Source organism: Montipora capricornis, chromosome 3, assembly GCF_036669925.1.
Source record: "Montipora capricornis isolate CH-2021 chromosome 3, ASM3666992v2, whole genome shotgun sequence".
Taxonomy (NCBI): Eukaryota; Metazoa; Cnidaria; class Anthozoa; order Scleractinia; family Acroporidae; genus Montipora; species Montipora capricornis.
The window spans coordinates 29,887,762-29,901,728 of NC_090885.1; the positions used below are offsets into that span (position 1 = coordinate 29,887,762).

At 39.1% G+C, this 13,967-nt stretch overlaps 2 protein-coding genes across 3 annotated transcripts in view; both read right to left on the reverse strand.

Moving 5' to 3' along the window:
- Positions 1-1,078: 1,078 nt before the first annotated feature.
- Positions 1,079-12,224, reverse strand: LOC138041281 (uncharacterized). Its single transcript, XM_068887048.1, has 4 exons — positions 12,169-12,224; positions 4,473-4,591; positions 2,204-2,532; positions 1,079-1,406 (listed from the first exon to the last, which is right to left on the reverse strand). Exons 1-4 carry the CDS (start codon positions 12,184-12,186, stop codon positions 1,162-1,164), a joined length of 711 nt encoding a protein of 236 aa, XP_068743149.1. The 5' UTR covers positions 12,187-12,224; the 3' UTR covers positions 1,079-1,161.
- A 1,314-nt stretch (positions 12,225-13,538) lies between these two features.
- The window catches only part of LOC138041282 (uncharacterized), an 11,721-nt gene continuing 11,292 nt past the window's right edge, over positions 13,539-13,967 (reverse strand). For both annotated transcript variants that reach the window (XR_011130787.1, XM_068887049.1), the window contains one exon: positions 13,539-13,967. This exon is cut by the window's right edge and continues 1,521 nt beyond it. The gene's annotated coding sequence lies outside the window, so the exon portion shown is untranslated.

Genomic DNA, 13,967 nt, shown 5'->3' on the forward strand with positions numbered 1-13,967 from the left:
AAATTGGTGTCACTGTAAACAACACAGTTAAGCGATTTGAATGATATATCTTTGCATCTTGTATCTTCAAGGTAACGAGTTTTATAAGCGACAGAATTTTGTACTCAATGAAATATCGCGGACAACAGTCACCAAGTAACATATTCCTGACTTGGTCAACGCGTTCTCGATTTTCTTAGCGAACTTAAACTATGGTGACTTCATTCTATGATATTCATAAACTAGACAGCTAACGCTTTCAAAAAGTACCATACATGACAGGAAAATTTCAATTGACCGCACGATAAAAATTTTTAAAACCGTAAGATCGGATTGAAGTCAATTTGCAACGCACGCGTAAAATATAGCTCCCTCTTTCAAAATTATTTAACACGGTTTCCTACATTAGACAATCGTAAAATTGGTATCAGAGTGAATTATACAGTTAACCGATTTCCATGATATATGATTGCAAACTGTATCTTGACAGGGACGAGTTTTGTAAGCGACAGAATTTTGTAGACGATGAGAAAGTGCGCACTAAAATGGACAAAGGCAATGCAACCAAGGTAAACATATCTGCATCTGTCAAAATTATTTAACACGGTTTGATTTTTTGATAGATTGGAAATTCTTCAAATTGGTATCACTGTAAACTAGACAGTTAAGCAATTCCAAGGATGTATGTTTGAAACCTGTATCTTGCAGACAATGAATTTTATCAGGCCATGTAACTCAATTTTGAAAACGGAGAATAGCATCGTACAGAATTTGCTGCACTTTCCCCTCCTCCACGAAACTTCCACGTAACGCGCGCGGTAACATTATCCGCGGGAAAATTGATATCTAAAAATAACCTAAGAGGGATTACGATGGGAATAGAGCCAGTATGAGGGATTACTTCTCTTACCTTCATAATCTCTTGCAAGTTCCAAATACACAGCATTGCATTATCATGAATGTTTTGACTCGCTGAACAACATCTTTCGCTGGAACGTACACTTGAAAAGCGTAATTAACTCTTTTAATGAATTACTCAGACCTAAAACTACCAAAAATCGAATACCTCTAAACGGAGACGTTTGACTAATGAAAGCCCGGTGAAAGACAGGAAGAAAAAAACGTCTAGGTGCAGTTATGTAGAAATGATTTTGAACGTGATTTTGATGCAGCGTGAACAATTCATACTAGTCTTCCATTTATAGCATCTTGGATGCTTATAATCGACTTTCTATCGTCTGGCCCATTCAGGCCTCGATATTTTGTTCTTCTTTGCATGAGAAGATTGACGAGGTCTCCTGAAATAGTTATAATTCCTTTGTTGTTACGGAAATCTACCCACATCAAACTAGGAAAATTTTCCGATCGTTCTAACAATGTATGAAGCATATGAACAGCTACGGTGTCAAGTTTGTTGCCACGAACACCTACGAAGGTAAAAAAAAAAAAACGTAAGTCCATCGAAAAGTGCGAACAAAGCGATATCCGCCGAGCAAAGCTGAAGAAGAAGGACACCTACTAGGAGGAGAAATCGAACTGTAAACACCAATTTAACAACGGGATGCCACATAATGCTGCAATAACACCTTGGGAATTATGTTAGGCGAGCTTCTTTTCCATATATCAAGGAGGGGTGGCAGTGTGGCCTAGTGGTTAGGCCGATCCCGGGGGCAAGACTGTTCCGGGTAGTCCCTGGTTCAACTTAGTTCCCAGCTGCACTTTTAAATAGCCAACTGGTTTACCTCCAGAATTATCCAAAGTAAATACAAAGGAAAATGGTCGTAAGGCCAATGTGGACAGTAAGGAGGATTATCCATCCCTTGGCAGTGAAGTTTTATAACACAGCCTTATCCGGCCTCATCAAGACTATAATTAATGCACCACCGCAACAGATGGTCACAAACGACTAGTGGTCACAAACGGTAGTCTGGGGTGACTAGCCGTAGTAGATTACTCGTGAAGTAACATGGGGTTACCCATGACGTCACACTGTACATTGATTGGTTCAAACCGAATGGTAGGCCATAAAGGACTTCATAAGTAATTCTACGCCTGGTCATTTTAGTTCTTAATTTAAGTTGAAAACATTTGTAAGGTCAACGCTCATCTGCAGTAATAGGCCGTTCTCACTGAAGGGTACTATTGAGCTAGAGATGTATCTCTTGCTCGAGTTGAATAAGGTATTTTAAAGGCATCTATACAGATGCAACTATCCGATACTTACCTAGGTAGTGGAGAGTTTCCAGCTTCATGGTTTCTTCAAACAACTTGCAAGTAACCTCATTAGTAAGAGAACAAAAACCCAACTCTATTTTCTTAACCTGAGGGCATCTGGAAATCAGTGCAAACAATCTTTTGACATTCTTTCTATCTGAGAGGTCCAAGCCATAGATGCGTATCAGTGACAAGTTCGATTTTTGTAGCGTCTCCGTATTAGCTATTTTTAAATTGTCTAAGACATCGTTTGTGGGGTCAAAGTCAAAATGCCTGATGAGTAACTTGCACATGTGACTAGCTTGACGTTCATCTTTATATGCCAAGGCCTCGTGGAGTCTGTAAAAAGAAAAGAGGAATGTCTTTTATTGAGCTCTTCTTTTATCACCTGTTTGGGCAAACACTGCAAAGAGAAACACTGCGCGTGTTCAAGTAGTGCAAAATTTTGTAGCCGCATTGCAACTGGAGGAAAGAAATACGATTATATAACGACATCTTTAAAGCAAATTCATTAGATTAGACATCAAGGACATTGCAACGACTTTTAAGTGTTTTAGAGGACTTCTTCCGCCGCATCGTTCTAATAGTTTAAGAAAAAGGGGGACACGCACTCTCGTAACAATAAAAATTATGACAAGGTAAACACTTCTCTTTGGATCTGCTGTTGGTCGGCGGTCTTTTGTATTTCGAGCAGTTCGTCTTTGAAATAACCTAGCAAGATTCTGTCTGGAATAGAGAGACTAATGTTATAAAACTAAGGTAAAGGAACATTTTTGAAAGGCATTCTTGCATTAGGTGCCATGTGATATCTCTGGCTTTAGTGATGTTTCTAGTATTTTATGGCAGTCTGATTATCATTAATAATATCACTTCATAAAAATGTGTAAAGTTAGCTGAAAAGCCAGTTACGGAGTAAACTAATAAATTCACTCATTCATTCATTCATTCATTCATTTATCCATTCATTTATTCGTTTGTTCTTTCAGCCATTTCTTTTCGGTAATTTTGTAGCCAAGTTTATCATGAGAGACCAAGACAGCCTTCGTGCTTGACGGATGCGTGCCGCGGTGATCAAACACAGGCACAGTCAATGGTGAAATTACGTTTCTAGTAAGCAAACAGTTAAACTGCTGGGTTCTAAGGAAAAGGTACACGTGTTTCAGTCCTTGAAACACTGTACAAATGAGACTTGACGCGACGAGCTTGATAGTGTTACCCTTAATTCTGACTGGATCAATAAACGATAACTCTTTGCATCAACTTACAAAGACCCCGCGGACTTGAAACAAAAACAACAGCTTGAGAAAGCATTTTTTACGTCGAAAAAAGAGACGTGGGTACAGCAGGTGGAGAGGAGGCAAAGGATGACCACTCTTTTGCGTGTTTTTCGGGGCTCCAGATGGCATGGCATAATGTAATGGCGGAACAGTAACCCTTAATTCTTATTTGTCTTGCTCACATTTTTAAGCCAAGCCGACTTTAAATGGTTTCCGAGATCCGACCCTGTATAATTATAAAATCCACTAATACAGTTAATCAGTTTTAAGCAAGTAAATCCGGTGGATTCCACGTCTTTGGCACAAACGATACTAGCTCGTCCAGGTTATCAGTTCTCTGAGGGTGGTGGTGATGAGGCTTTACCAGAAGAAAGAAAATCATTCACATATTTTTAAGGCAATAATTTAACGCGCTTGGTAAACGACGGAGGTGCGGGCTAATGAAAGTAAGGGTTGGCGCAAAAGAAAGTTTGCTATCAGCAACGCGAGAAATAATGTTGCATTCCGCGCGGACAAATTAGATTAGAATCCAAGTCTCATTTAACGTAAAATATAGTGACCAATGGAGCTCCATTGGGAAATTTAAACGTATTATCTGACCTACTGGGTTCTGACCAAGAGAAAATGAAGGGGATAGGAAGGGCATCTCCTATACATGGCCTTTTCCGTTATAGGTGATATGTCTCACGCTATTTTTAGATCAATTCCAACGCTGTACGGATCCTAAGGAAATTAGCCAACAGCCAATGATATGGCCGGAATGTGTTCCGCGTGGACAACCCACGCTCAGAGCACACATTCCCGCCATATGATTGGCTGCTGGGGGATGCCCTCTCTTCCCCTCTATTTTATCTTGACTCACGCGATTCTTGATTCTGTTGTAGAACAGCTGCATGCAAGGCTAATTTGCAAGCTTTAGTTTTTGCTTAACTAATAGTAGCTTTCCTTTTCCCAAATAAATGTTTCCATGCATTTACTCTTACATGAATGGAATACACATACCTGTCCAAATAAATGTAAGCATCTCTGTCTACGAGGAATTCCTTTGCAGCTATGAGGTCTGTAATTCGAAGATGACTCAATCTCTTGGTCTCTGAAGTTACTCCGAGGTTGTTTGCAAGCTGTGCGCATGAAAAAGAGCGACTCTGGTTAATTAAAGCAATCTATTCCAGTGATACAGACAAAAGAAACAATTCCGCTGAGAGCAGATATCATGCAGTTCTTTACGATCTTTAATGTCATTGGACAAAGATAAGATGCAGCTTTGTTGTGTTTAGGATGAGACTGAATAGTTTCAGCTTAAGAGTTTTTTTCTGAACCATACACGACACCCGTTATAATAGCTGCATCCTGTCTCGAGTGCCCTGGCTGATCACCAGTGGGATGTCGAACTGTTTTGGGCTCCATTAAATCTTATTACAATAAAATAACCGATTTCATGAGGAGCCACCAACGGTGGGGACAATCAATGACAAAACAACAGACGAATAATTCAGTCCCAAACAAAAGCTGTCATCTGGAGGATCTGGGAAATAAACTCATTCAAATTGTTATCTTTGTTGCCCAGAATCTCGAGATGATGCCTTTTATTTAGGACTGAATTTTCATATATCGATTTTGGTCTATTGAGTAAGGAAGAAAAAAACGTCAATACATGATATCGCGTATGATGATGTGATTACGATAATTAACAATTATCATTCAATGTATTTTGTCCTTCCTTTTCATCGGCCGAGAGCCCACCACGTGACCTGCAAATAACTGCCTACAAATAGGTGTTTTGCTGCAAATAATATTCTGCTCATAAGCAATTGAAATCATGCTCTTGTGAGAAAATGGCAGATCGGTTCCCCGAGCTGTCAGAGAATGATTCGACATCTTTAGTTGATCGAAAGAACAGTGAGAATACTAAGAAAGGAACAAAAGTTGCACTTCAACATATTTCGAGAGTATCGCAAGGAAAGAAAGGTAGACGAAGAGTCACTCGTGTTATCGACGCGAAGGACAAGTTGGCGAATGCATATGTACTGAAGAGATTTTACGCTGAAGCCAGAAAAAAGAATGGCGAGCTTTACACCAAAGCTTCACTTGTCGGGATACGCTTTGAAAACTGTGAAATTCTTCAGCTTTGTTGATGCCTAGTGTTATTGAACGTTTGACTGTAAGTACAATTTGAAGTCTACAATTATAATTATGCTGAGAAGGAAACCAATTGATTGATGCCATTACTCGACTCTGCAAGGCAGCGCACACTTACGGCTTCCCGGAAACGAAAACAAAAAACAAACTCGGTGATCGAATGATAAAACAATTATTGACCTCGGTTATCGAAATATTATTTGCCTCAGCCTTCGGCTTCGGCAAATAATTGATCTGCTCGCCACTGACAAATCACGATATTTGGCTCAACCTCGTCCAATAATTGTTAATTATTCTACGAGAGCGCGCTGGATATGAAGTGATAAATAACCAAGGAGCTCAAGGCGCGTATCGCCCAGTTGAATATCATCATTTTATACCCAGAAAGCCCGAGTAGAATAATTGTCTTATTGAAAATTCCAGGGTCAACAAGTATTCCATGTATTGGGACTTGAGCATCGATTTCTGCCTCAGTCAATTCCGGTCCAAAACGGCTTTTGTCGGCCATTTTTTCTTAGGCCTGCAAAATTGACCATATTAGGTAGGAAGACCTTAGATAACAATGACCTGGACCAGGTTGAGTCCGCGATTCTCGAAGTGTCATGCGGACTTTCCCATAAAAATGCCCTTGAAGCTCATCAAAATGGCGGCGAAAGAGTAGAGTGCTCCACTTGTAGGATACATAGTGTATTTAGTCTGGAAAATGTTCTGAAGAGCGTTTCGAATGATTTCACGGGTAAGTCGGCAGGAAGAATGCTTTTTAAATAAAATCTCAGACCTTTACTGTGTGAACACTAGTTTTCTCTCGTGTTTCCGCTACAGTCATTGTTATTTAAATGATGCCTTGATCATTTCTTAAATAACAAGGACCGGAGCCAGATTATGTCTCGATGATTGGGGAGGGGAGAGGTTGGAATAATAGGGCTCTTTACAGCGATCTTTGCTGTCTGCGGAAGCTGTAAACAAAGATACATGCCAAATTCGAAGGAAATGGTGGTAAATACGCCCTCATGGAGTCAACAGCTCTCTGAGAGCTTTTCTGATTATTCGGGATATGTTACGAACTTGGAAGATGCTATCAAACTTATAAAGGGGTATGAAGTCAATACAACGAGTTCATTTACCGTTACATACCAGACTAGAGGTTTTGGAAAGTCTCCAATAGGTAAGATCTCTTTTTTTGTTTTTAATCAATGCAAGTTTATTATAGGTCTTAATTATTTGTTTCCAAAAATGTTATTGTTATTGACAGTTTTTGGCAATTATGGTGACTAGGGACTGGGATGGGGCCATGGAATTTGTAACAAAGGAAATTATTGTAAATTCTTACCCACTTTCTACGATGGAAATGATAAATTAAATTACCCACAAAATGGAGCTTTTTCAAGAACTTAGGAAATAATCACCCTTTCCTTCAAGCCCCTCCCACCCACCCCAGGTTTGCAAGCTGGGGCAAGGCATCTCCAACAAGACTTTATTGAGATCCACCTAGGGTTGCAACAGACAAGAGGTATTTCCCAGTGGCCACTGGTCAGGCACCTGTATTCTAGGACATGTATATTCTAAAAGATGGAGCATTATTAAAATATTGAATAGCCATTTTTCTATTTTTTTAATACACTTCACTTGTCAAAAACAAACAGTTTTGGCTAAACAGGTCAGTTTTCACTCAATTTTACATTAAATGTCAGTGAATAATTTAGTAGTCCGTGCACAAAAATAATCACTTCCAATCACTGTAATCTAGTCTAACACTTTCAGTTGCTACAAAATTCCTTGTGTTGCTCATGACTATTCCTCTCTTTGAATAACTTTTGAATAACAGTCACTTAGCAAAAAGGTAAAATTGAATCATCGTATATATTTTTTCTTTTAATAATGTGCATTGATATAATAATATTCAATAATAATAATAATAATAATAATAATAATAATAATAATAATAATAATTTACCACAGTATGTAAAGCCTATGCATTATTATAATAATGTATTATTATTATAATAATGACTGTTTTCTTTTTAGTGCCCTGTTGCGATCTGGACCATTTTGGCACTCCAAAGTTTGTGTCAAAGGATTACGAAAGGAATCCCATCGAATTCTAGATGCACTCCCTTCGTTGCCTGGACATCTTTCCAGTAAATATGATGCCTTGGATTATTTTTTAGTTTTCCTCCCATTCTCTGTATTTACTGTTGCAACCGAATGGCCTATCATAATAATGTTACTGATACATAGTGAAGAGGAAAAGTTATTCAAAGAGAGGAATAGTCATGAGCAACACAAGAAATTTTGTAGCAACTGAAAGTGTTAGACTAGATTACAGTGATTGGAAGTGATTATTTTTGTGCACTGACTACTAAATGATTCACTGACATTTAATGTAAAATTGAGTGAAAACTGACCTGTTTAGCCAAAACTGTTTGTTTTTGACAAGTGAAGTGTATTAAAAAAATAGAAAAATGGCTATTCAATATTTTAATAATGCTCCATCTTTTAGAATATACATGTCCTAGAATACAGGTGCCTGACCAGTGGCCACTGGGAAATACCTCTTGTCTGTTGCAACCCTAGGTGGATCTCAATGGAGTCTTGTTGGAGATGCCTTGCCCCAGCTTGCAAACCTGGGGTGGGTGGGAGGGGCTTGAAGGAAAGGGTGATTATTTCCTAAGTTCTTGAAAAAGCTCCATTTTGTGGGTAATTTAATTTATCATTTCCATCGTAGAAAGTGGGTAAGAATTTACAATAATTTCCTTTGTTACAAATTCCATGGCCCCATCCCAGTCCCTAGTCACCATAATTGCCAAAAACTGTCAATAACAATAACATTTTTGGAAACAAATAATTAAGACCTATAATAAACTTGCATTGATTAAAAACAAAAAAAGAGATCTTACCTATTGGAGACTTTCCAAAACCTCTAGTCTGGTATGTAACGGTAAATGAACTCGTTGTATTGACTTCATACCCCTTTATAAGTTTGATAGCATCTTCCAAGTTCTTAACATATCCAGAATAATCAGAAAAGCTCTCAGAGAACTGTTGACTCCATGAGGGCGTATTTACCGCCATTTCCTTCGAATTTGGCATGTATCTTTGTTTACAGCTTCCGCAGACGGCAAAGATCGCTGTAAAAAGCCCTATTATTCCAACCTCTCCCCTCCCCAATCATCGAGACATGACCTGGCTCCGGTCCTTGTTATTTAAGAAATGATCAAGGTATCATTTAAATAACAATGACTGTAGCGGAAACACGAGAGAAAACTAGTGTTCACACAGTAAAGGTCTGAGATTTTATTTAAAAAGCATTCTTCCTGCCGACTTACCCGTGAAATCATTCGAAACGCTCTTCAGAACATTTTCCAGACTAAATACACTATGTATCCTACAAGTGGAGCACTTTACTCTTTCGCCGCCATTTTGATGAGCTTCAAGGGCATTTTTATGGGAAAGTCCGCATGACACTTCGAGAATCGCGGACTCAACCTGGTCCAGGTCATTGTTATCTAAGGTTTTCCTATTAGGTACAGCAGGTATATGAACTGATAGCCTGTGTCCGGCGAGCCAATGGAAATGCTGGAAATCTGATATCCGTAGTTCAGTTTTTAATAACACGCGATATTATTGTTGGAACTGCAACGATTCCCTTTATCCACAACTAAACAAGAATTACGCGTGACCAACAAACAAGGACGCGCCCATGCCGATAAAGCGCAACTCGCGTAAGCTTCAATTGTCTGCATGAACGAAAGACTGTATGTTGTCAGAGCTGCGTATTTAGAATGACTGCAGCAATAAATTAACAAAGGAAAACGGATCAATCAAATCAAATCTTTCAACGCAAGGTCTATGTTTAGCTACTGTTCAATATTTCGCTAGCCTGACGGCAGAGTTAAAGAAACGTTGGAAGAAGTTGGAAGAAGTGGGAAAAATCCAAAAGAAAACGTAGAATTATCAGGGGGACACAATGAAAAAGAAAAAGGAAGCTCTTTTTACAATAGATATAGCAAAAAGAAGGAAACAAAAAACGGAAAGGAACCTTCAACCCACCTCTCGAAAAGCGCGAACAGCTTCTGCAAATAATCCCCGTTTGGAAAACATTTTGATCTGATTAATGTACACAGAACGTAATTCATAGGGTTGAATTTTATCTTCAATCGTTTTTGCCGAGCAGCAAGACATTTGGAGTACGTTAAGCTTTACACCTAGATAGTTTTCAAAACAAAGGAAAAAAAGTATGCGACGAACTCTTTTTTCGTCACAATTGTAAACAGTCACTAACAGAGCGCGCATGGAGTTTATCACGTAGTAAATGCGCGTTAGCACTGGCAACGATTACCACTTGGAGAACGAGTTCTGCTTTTGTGCAAAGTGTGCATCGGCCCTGCGCAGCCATGCCATGTGTGCACATTTCGGTCTGCCAGACAGGGGTAACCCAGCCAGCCGGGGTCGCATTTTTCCATGTAAATGTTGCAGGTAAAATCCGTTCTCAGATTGAATCCGTTTTAACCAAGTAGGTTAAATTAATAGACCATTTCCGAGTTGCTGTTTGTCTCGGTTTCGAAGAGAGTCTTGATATTCAACAATTGTAAGGGAAATGAGCTTGATTTGCATGAGAATGCGCAACTCATTTCCATTTGAATGGTTGTGCACCAGGACTGGCTATGAAAGTGGGCATGCAGCAACTCGGAAATAGGCTATTGAGCCTCAACATTACAACATAATAGTAAATGAAGAAAGAACTGTACTATGCACTTAGCGATACTCGAACTCACACCCTCCAGTTCCGTAGTAATGTGCCTTCCACCACTTCACTACAACGACGAACATTCTTAAGCCAACACAGTCCTTTTCAATCTTTACTTTTATATTACTGGTCAATTAACATATATGTTTATTATATGGTTCTGTCTCACAGGGACTGGGAACTACCAAGTTCACGAATTTGATTGGCTGAAATCGATATTGACTGAGGTCTAGATTTTCCCATCTAGACCGGCCAAACAGCATGATGACAAAAGAGAGGATGACGAGAAAACTTTGACAGAATTAAGTTCAGTTCATCGCCACTCATCGCCGTTCGCAAGCAAAATATCAGTTAGTACAAACCAGTTACATTAAACGAATTAAATTGTTCTTGTTTGCCATATAATAAACATCTTATTAACCGAGCTTAGTCAGTCTGTATGGGAGAATCTTGACCTCGGTCGGGTGTACAGACCTCACTGCGTTCGGTCTGTACTCACGACCTCGGTCAAGATTCTCCCATACAGACCTCCTGCTCGGTTAATAAGAGCTAAGTATAAAATTATTAAAATTAATCCTAACCTGACACTGATTTTTCTCTAGGCTTAGCCTAGGCTCCAAAAAAGTTTCTTTAATCAATCTGAGTGCGTATTCAACTAAGGTAAAGTACGGATCACCAATTTAACCTACAATTTGTAGGTTAAAACGGGTTTTACCGGCGCCATAAACACTTGAAGGTGGAGTAACCTGCTAACCCGGGGTAGGTTTGTATCACGATATACTACTGCCTTTGGTGGAGGTGTTGCAGCATTTAAAGTGATAATAAGGAGCTCATGGGCTCCTGTAAGACGACACAGCACTGACAAGTTGAATCAAGAGAAACTAGTGACAGTAAAAGAACATTAACCGCCAAAATGCGTCCTCCACCCGCCATTTTGCCTGTTTACAAACTTAGCGACCACGCAATAGCCTCGAGAAAGGTCACCCGGGACCCCGGGGCAGCTATTTTTGACCCCACCTAAGCGTGTTACCTTAGCAACCTGGGTTAAGTCTGCGATAAAATTGTACATGTGATTGACGTGGTACATTTTACTGAGTTCTATAATGCAGTCACACAAAAGTCAACCAACTCCCCCCTCTCACTAGAAGAACACCTGATCCCTGGTTATAAATACAGGTGACTAATCACTGTTTAAGTGCTATTGAAGCTGAGATGATTTTAAGGTTTTAATTTCTACTTGCCTTGGAATAGCCAAAACCCCATCCATCAAAGTCGACAGAGTGCGCGGGAAGACTCAGTCTGAGCTGAAGTGTGATGTCACTTCAAGCGCTGATATTTCTTTCAAAGTCACCTAAACACTAACCTTGTCGTCTATTTTGACTTCTTCCTTTCGCTATTTAGGATACCGTGAATAAAAGAGTATTTTGCACCGGATGCCGGCTTTCTTAGTCCCCTACACGAGGTCATTCCTGTAAATCGTGCTTCATGTTGAAGTACTGAGTTGGGATTATTATTGGCAAGGTTAAACTTCAAGCTGATTAATGTGCAAGGCTTGACTTCAGTTTTCTGCGAAGTGCGCAACGATGCGATAGAAAACAAGAGATATTCGACACACATAAGGCTCTTTCCATAAACCGGTGACACAATTGGCTACGTTAGAAACTTAAGACATCCTTTGTGCCGTCTAACCCATGTAATTTACAGTTAACTACGTTTCAAATATTTATAATTTATTGCAATGTCCACTTTCTTCAATCCATGCAAGCAGTCCTGACTGCAACCAAATTACTTTATAACCATGAAACTACAAACCTTTCTCCTTTTCTGCATGGACCCCGAATCATCCTTTCAATGCAGTGTATCCTTTCTTCTCCTCTTTTTCCCTGCTGTTGTTGGCTCCCACTCTCAACTTTTTTTTCTGTCTCCGTCTTTCATTCCTTTGAACTGAACGCTGGTAACTCTCTCTTCCCAGTACCACAGACAAAGGGATTTTGTCTTTATCTTCTTGGCTACTTAATTGCTTAATATATAGACTTAGCCAAACCTAAAACCGGAGCTCTCTGGTTATTTATTCTTACTGCCTGTAGGGATAGTTTCCGATTACTGCTTAATTAAATATTTTTCTTCCCTTTTTCTCTGTATAAAAAATCATTGCCTCACCAGTGAATTCCACGGTAAATTTCACGCAAAAAACATATATCGCATGAAGCACGACGCGATGAGTGCGATATCGGTTTTTCAAGCGAAATTTACTAAGGAATTCATTCAGTTTGGCAATGAGTTTTTCTTGAATCGCATGAGTTTTAAAAGAAAACAAGCGCATCCTCAGCGAGCGAATGGAACAGCAAAAAAAACCCATTCCCTGGGAATGACACTAAAATTAGAAACCGTCGGGAAAATTTGTCAGTTCAAGGTCAAAAAAGAGTTTTACTGATTTCCTTTATTCCACTTTATCTCTGAAAACGAGATCATTCACATTTTGATGTATTTCATTGAAACACGCCTGGTTGGCTTGAAACAAGAATCGGCAAAATACGGCAAGGCAACCAAAAAAAGACGAACTTCAAACAACATCCGCTCCAACACTTAAATAACGTTTAGCTGCTTTACATAATTTTTTGAAAACACAAGCTAGTGAAATTTCCCCCTAATTTTACGAGAACTCATCGCGATTAAGTGTTAATAACATAAGGGCAAAATTTTCTTGTCACTGTCGAGGCACATCAAATAACAGTTGGGCAAACGGATTAAAAAGCACTTGTTCGCTCGCATTTTAGATCATTTTAGGGGTTTCCACAAAACAGTGACCCCCGGTCAACTGACCCCCCTACTGACCCCCTAAAAAATCAATGGGAAAATGAATACTGCTTACTTAAGCCTCAACATCCCTTTTTAAACAGCATTGTTCAACAGTATTTAAGTCTAAGCACCCATTTTAAAAAGGTTAGTTTTCGATTATTGTTGTGATGGCCGATTACTTCATGTAAGCTAACCTTTTTAAAATGGGTGCTTAGACTTAAATATTGCTGAACAATGCTGTTTAAAAAGGGTTTTTGAGGCTTAAGTAAGCAGTATTCATTTTCCCATTGATTTTTTAGGGGGTCAGTAGGGGGGTCAGTTAACCGGGGGTCAGTGTTTTGTCGAAACCCTCATTTTAGAGCAAACCAAACAAACAAATCAACTTTTTCTTTATGTCCAAAAGGGTACAGATAATTGTTATTTAATTCCAGTTGACAATAAAAATTCGATTTTCATTCCTGAACAAAGGAAAAACCGATTAAACCACTTTTTAAAAAAAACAAACGCTTAAGGAAAGAATTTGTAGAGTAACTTTTACCACTAAGTATGAGCTTATTACTGGTATTCTGTTTTGTCGTTGTTGTTCTCTTTCGCTCTCCTTTCGTTTCTGTTCTAGTCATAGGTCCTCCAGGCATCATGTAACCTTATCAGAGCTTCTAAAGATATGCCAAAAATTGCAATACAGACAAAAAGGCAGTTCTAAGCAAATTAAAAATAAACACTTAGCCTTAAGTTTATATCCCTCCGATGCTTGACTTGAATAACTGCGTAGCCGCCAGTGCGGACCACAGCTATCATGATATGTCAAACTG

Bases quoted from the DNA above. Each gene is read 5' to 3' on its own strand.
- LOC138041281 (XM_068887048.1), bottom strand. The intron at 2,533-4,472 runs GTATGTGTATTC...TTCTTTTTACAG, and splicing joins GCTTACATTTATTTGGACAG to ACTCCACGAGGCCTTGGCAT. The intron at 1,407-2,203 runs GTAAGTATCGGA...TTACCTTCGTAG, and splicing joins GGAAACTCTCCACTACCTAG to GTGTTCGTGGCAACAAACTT.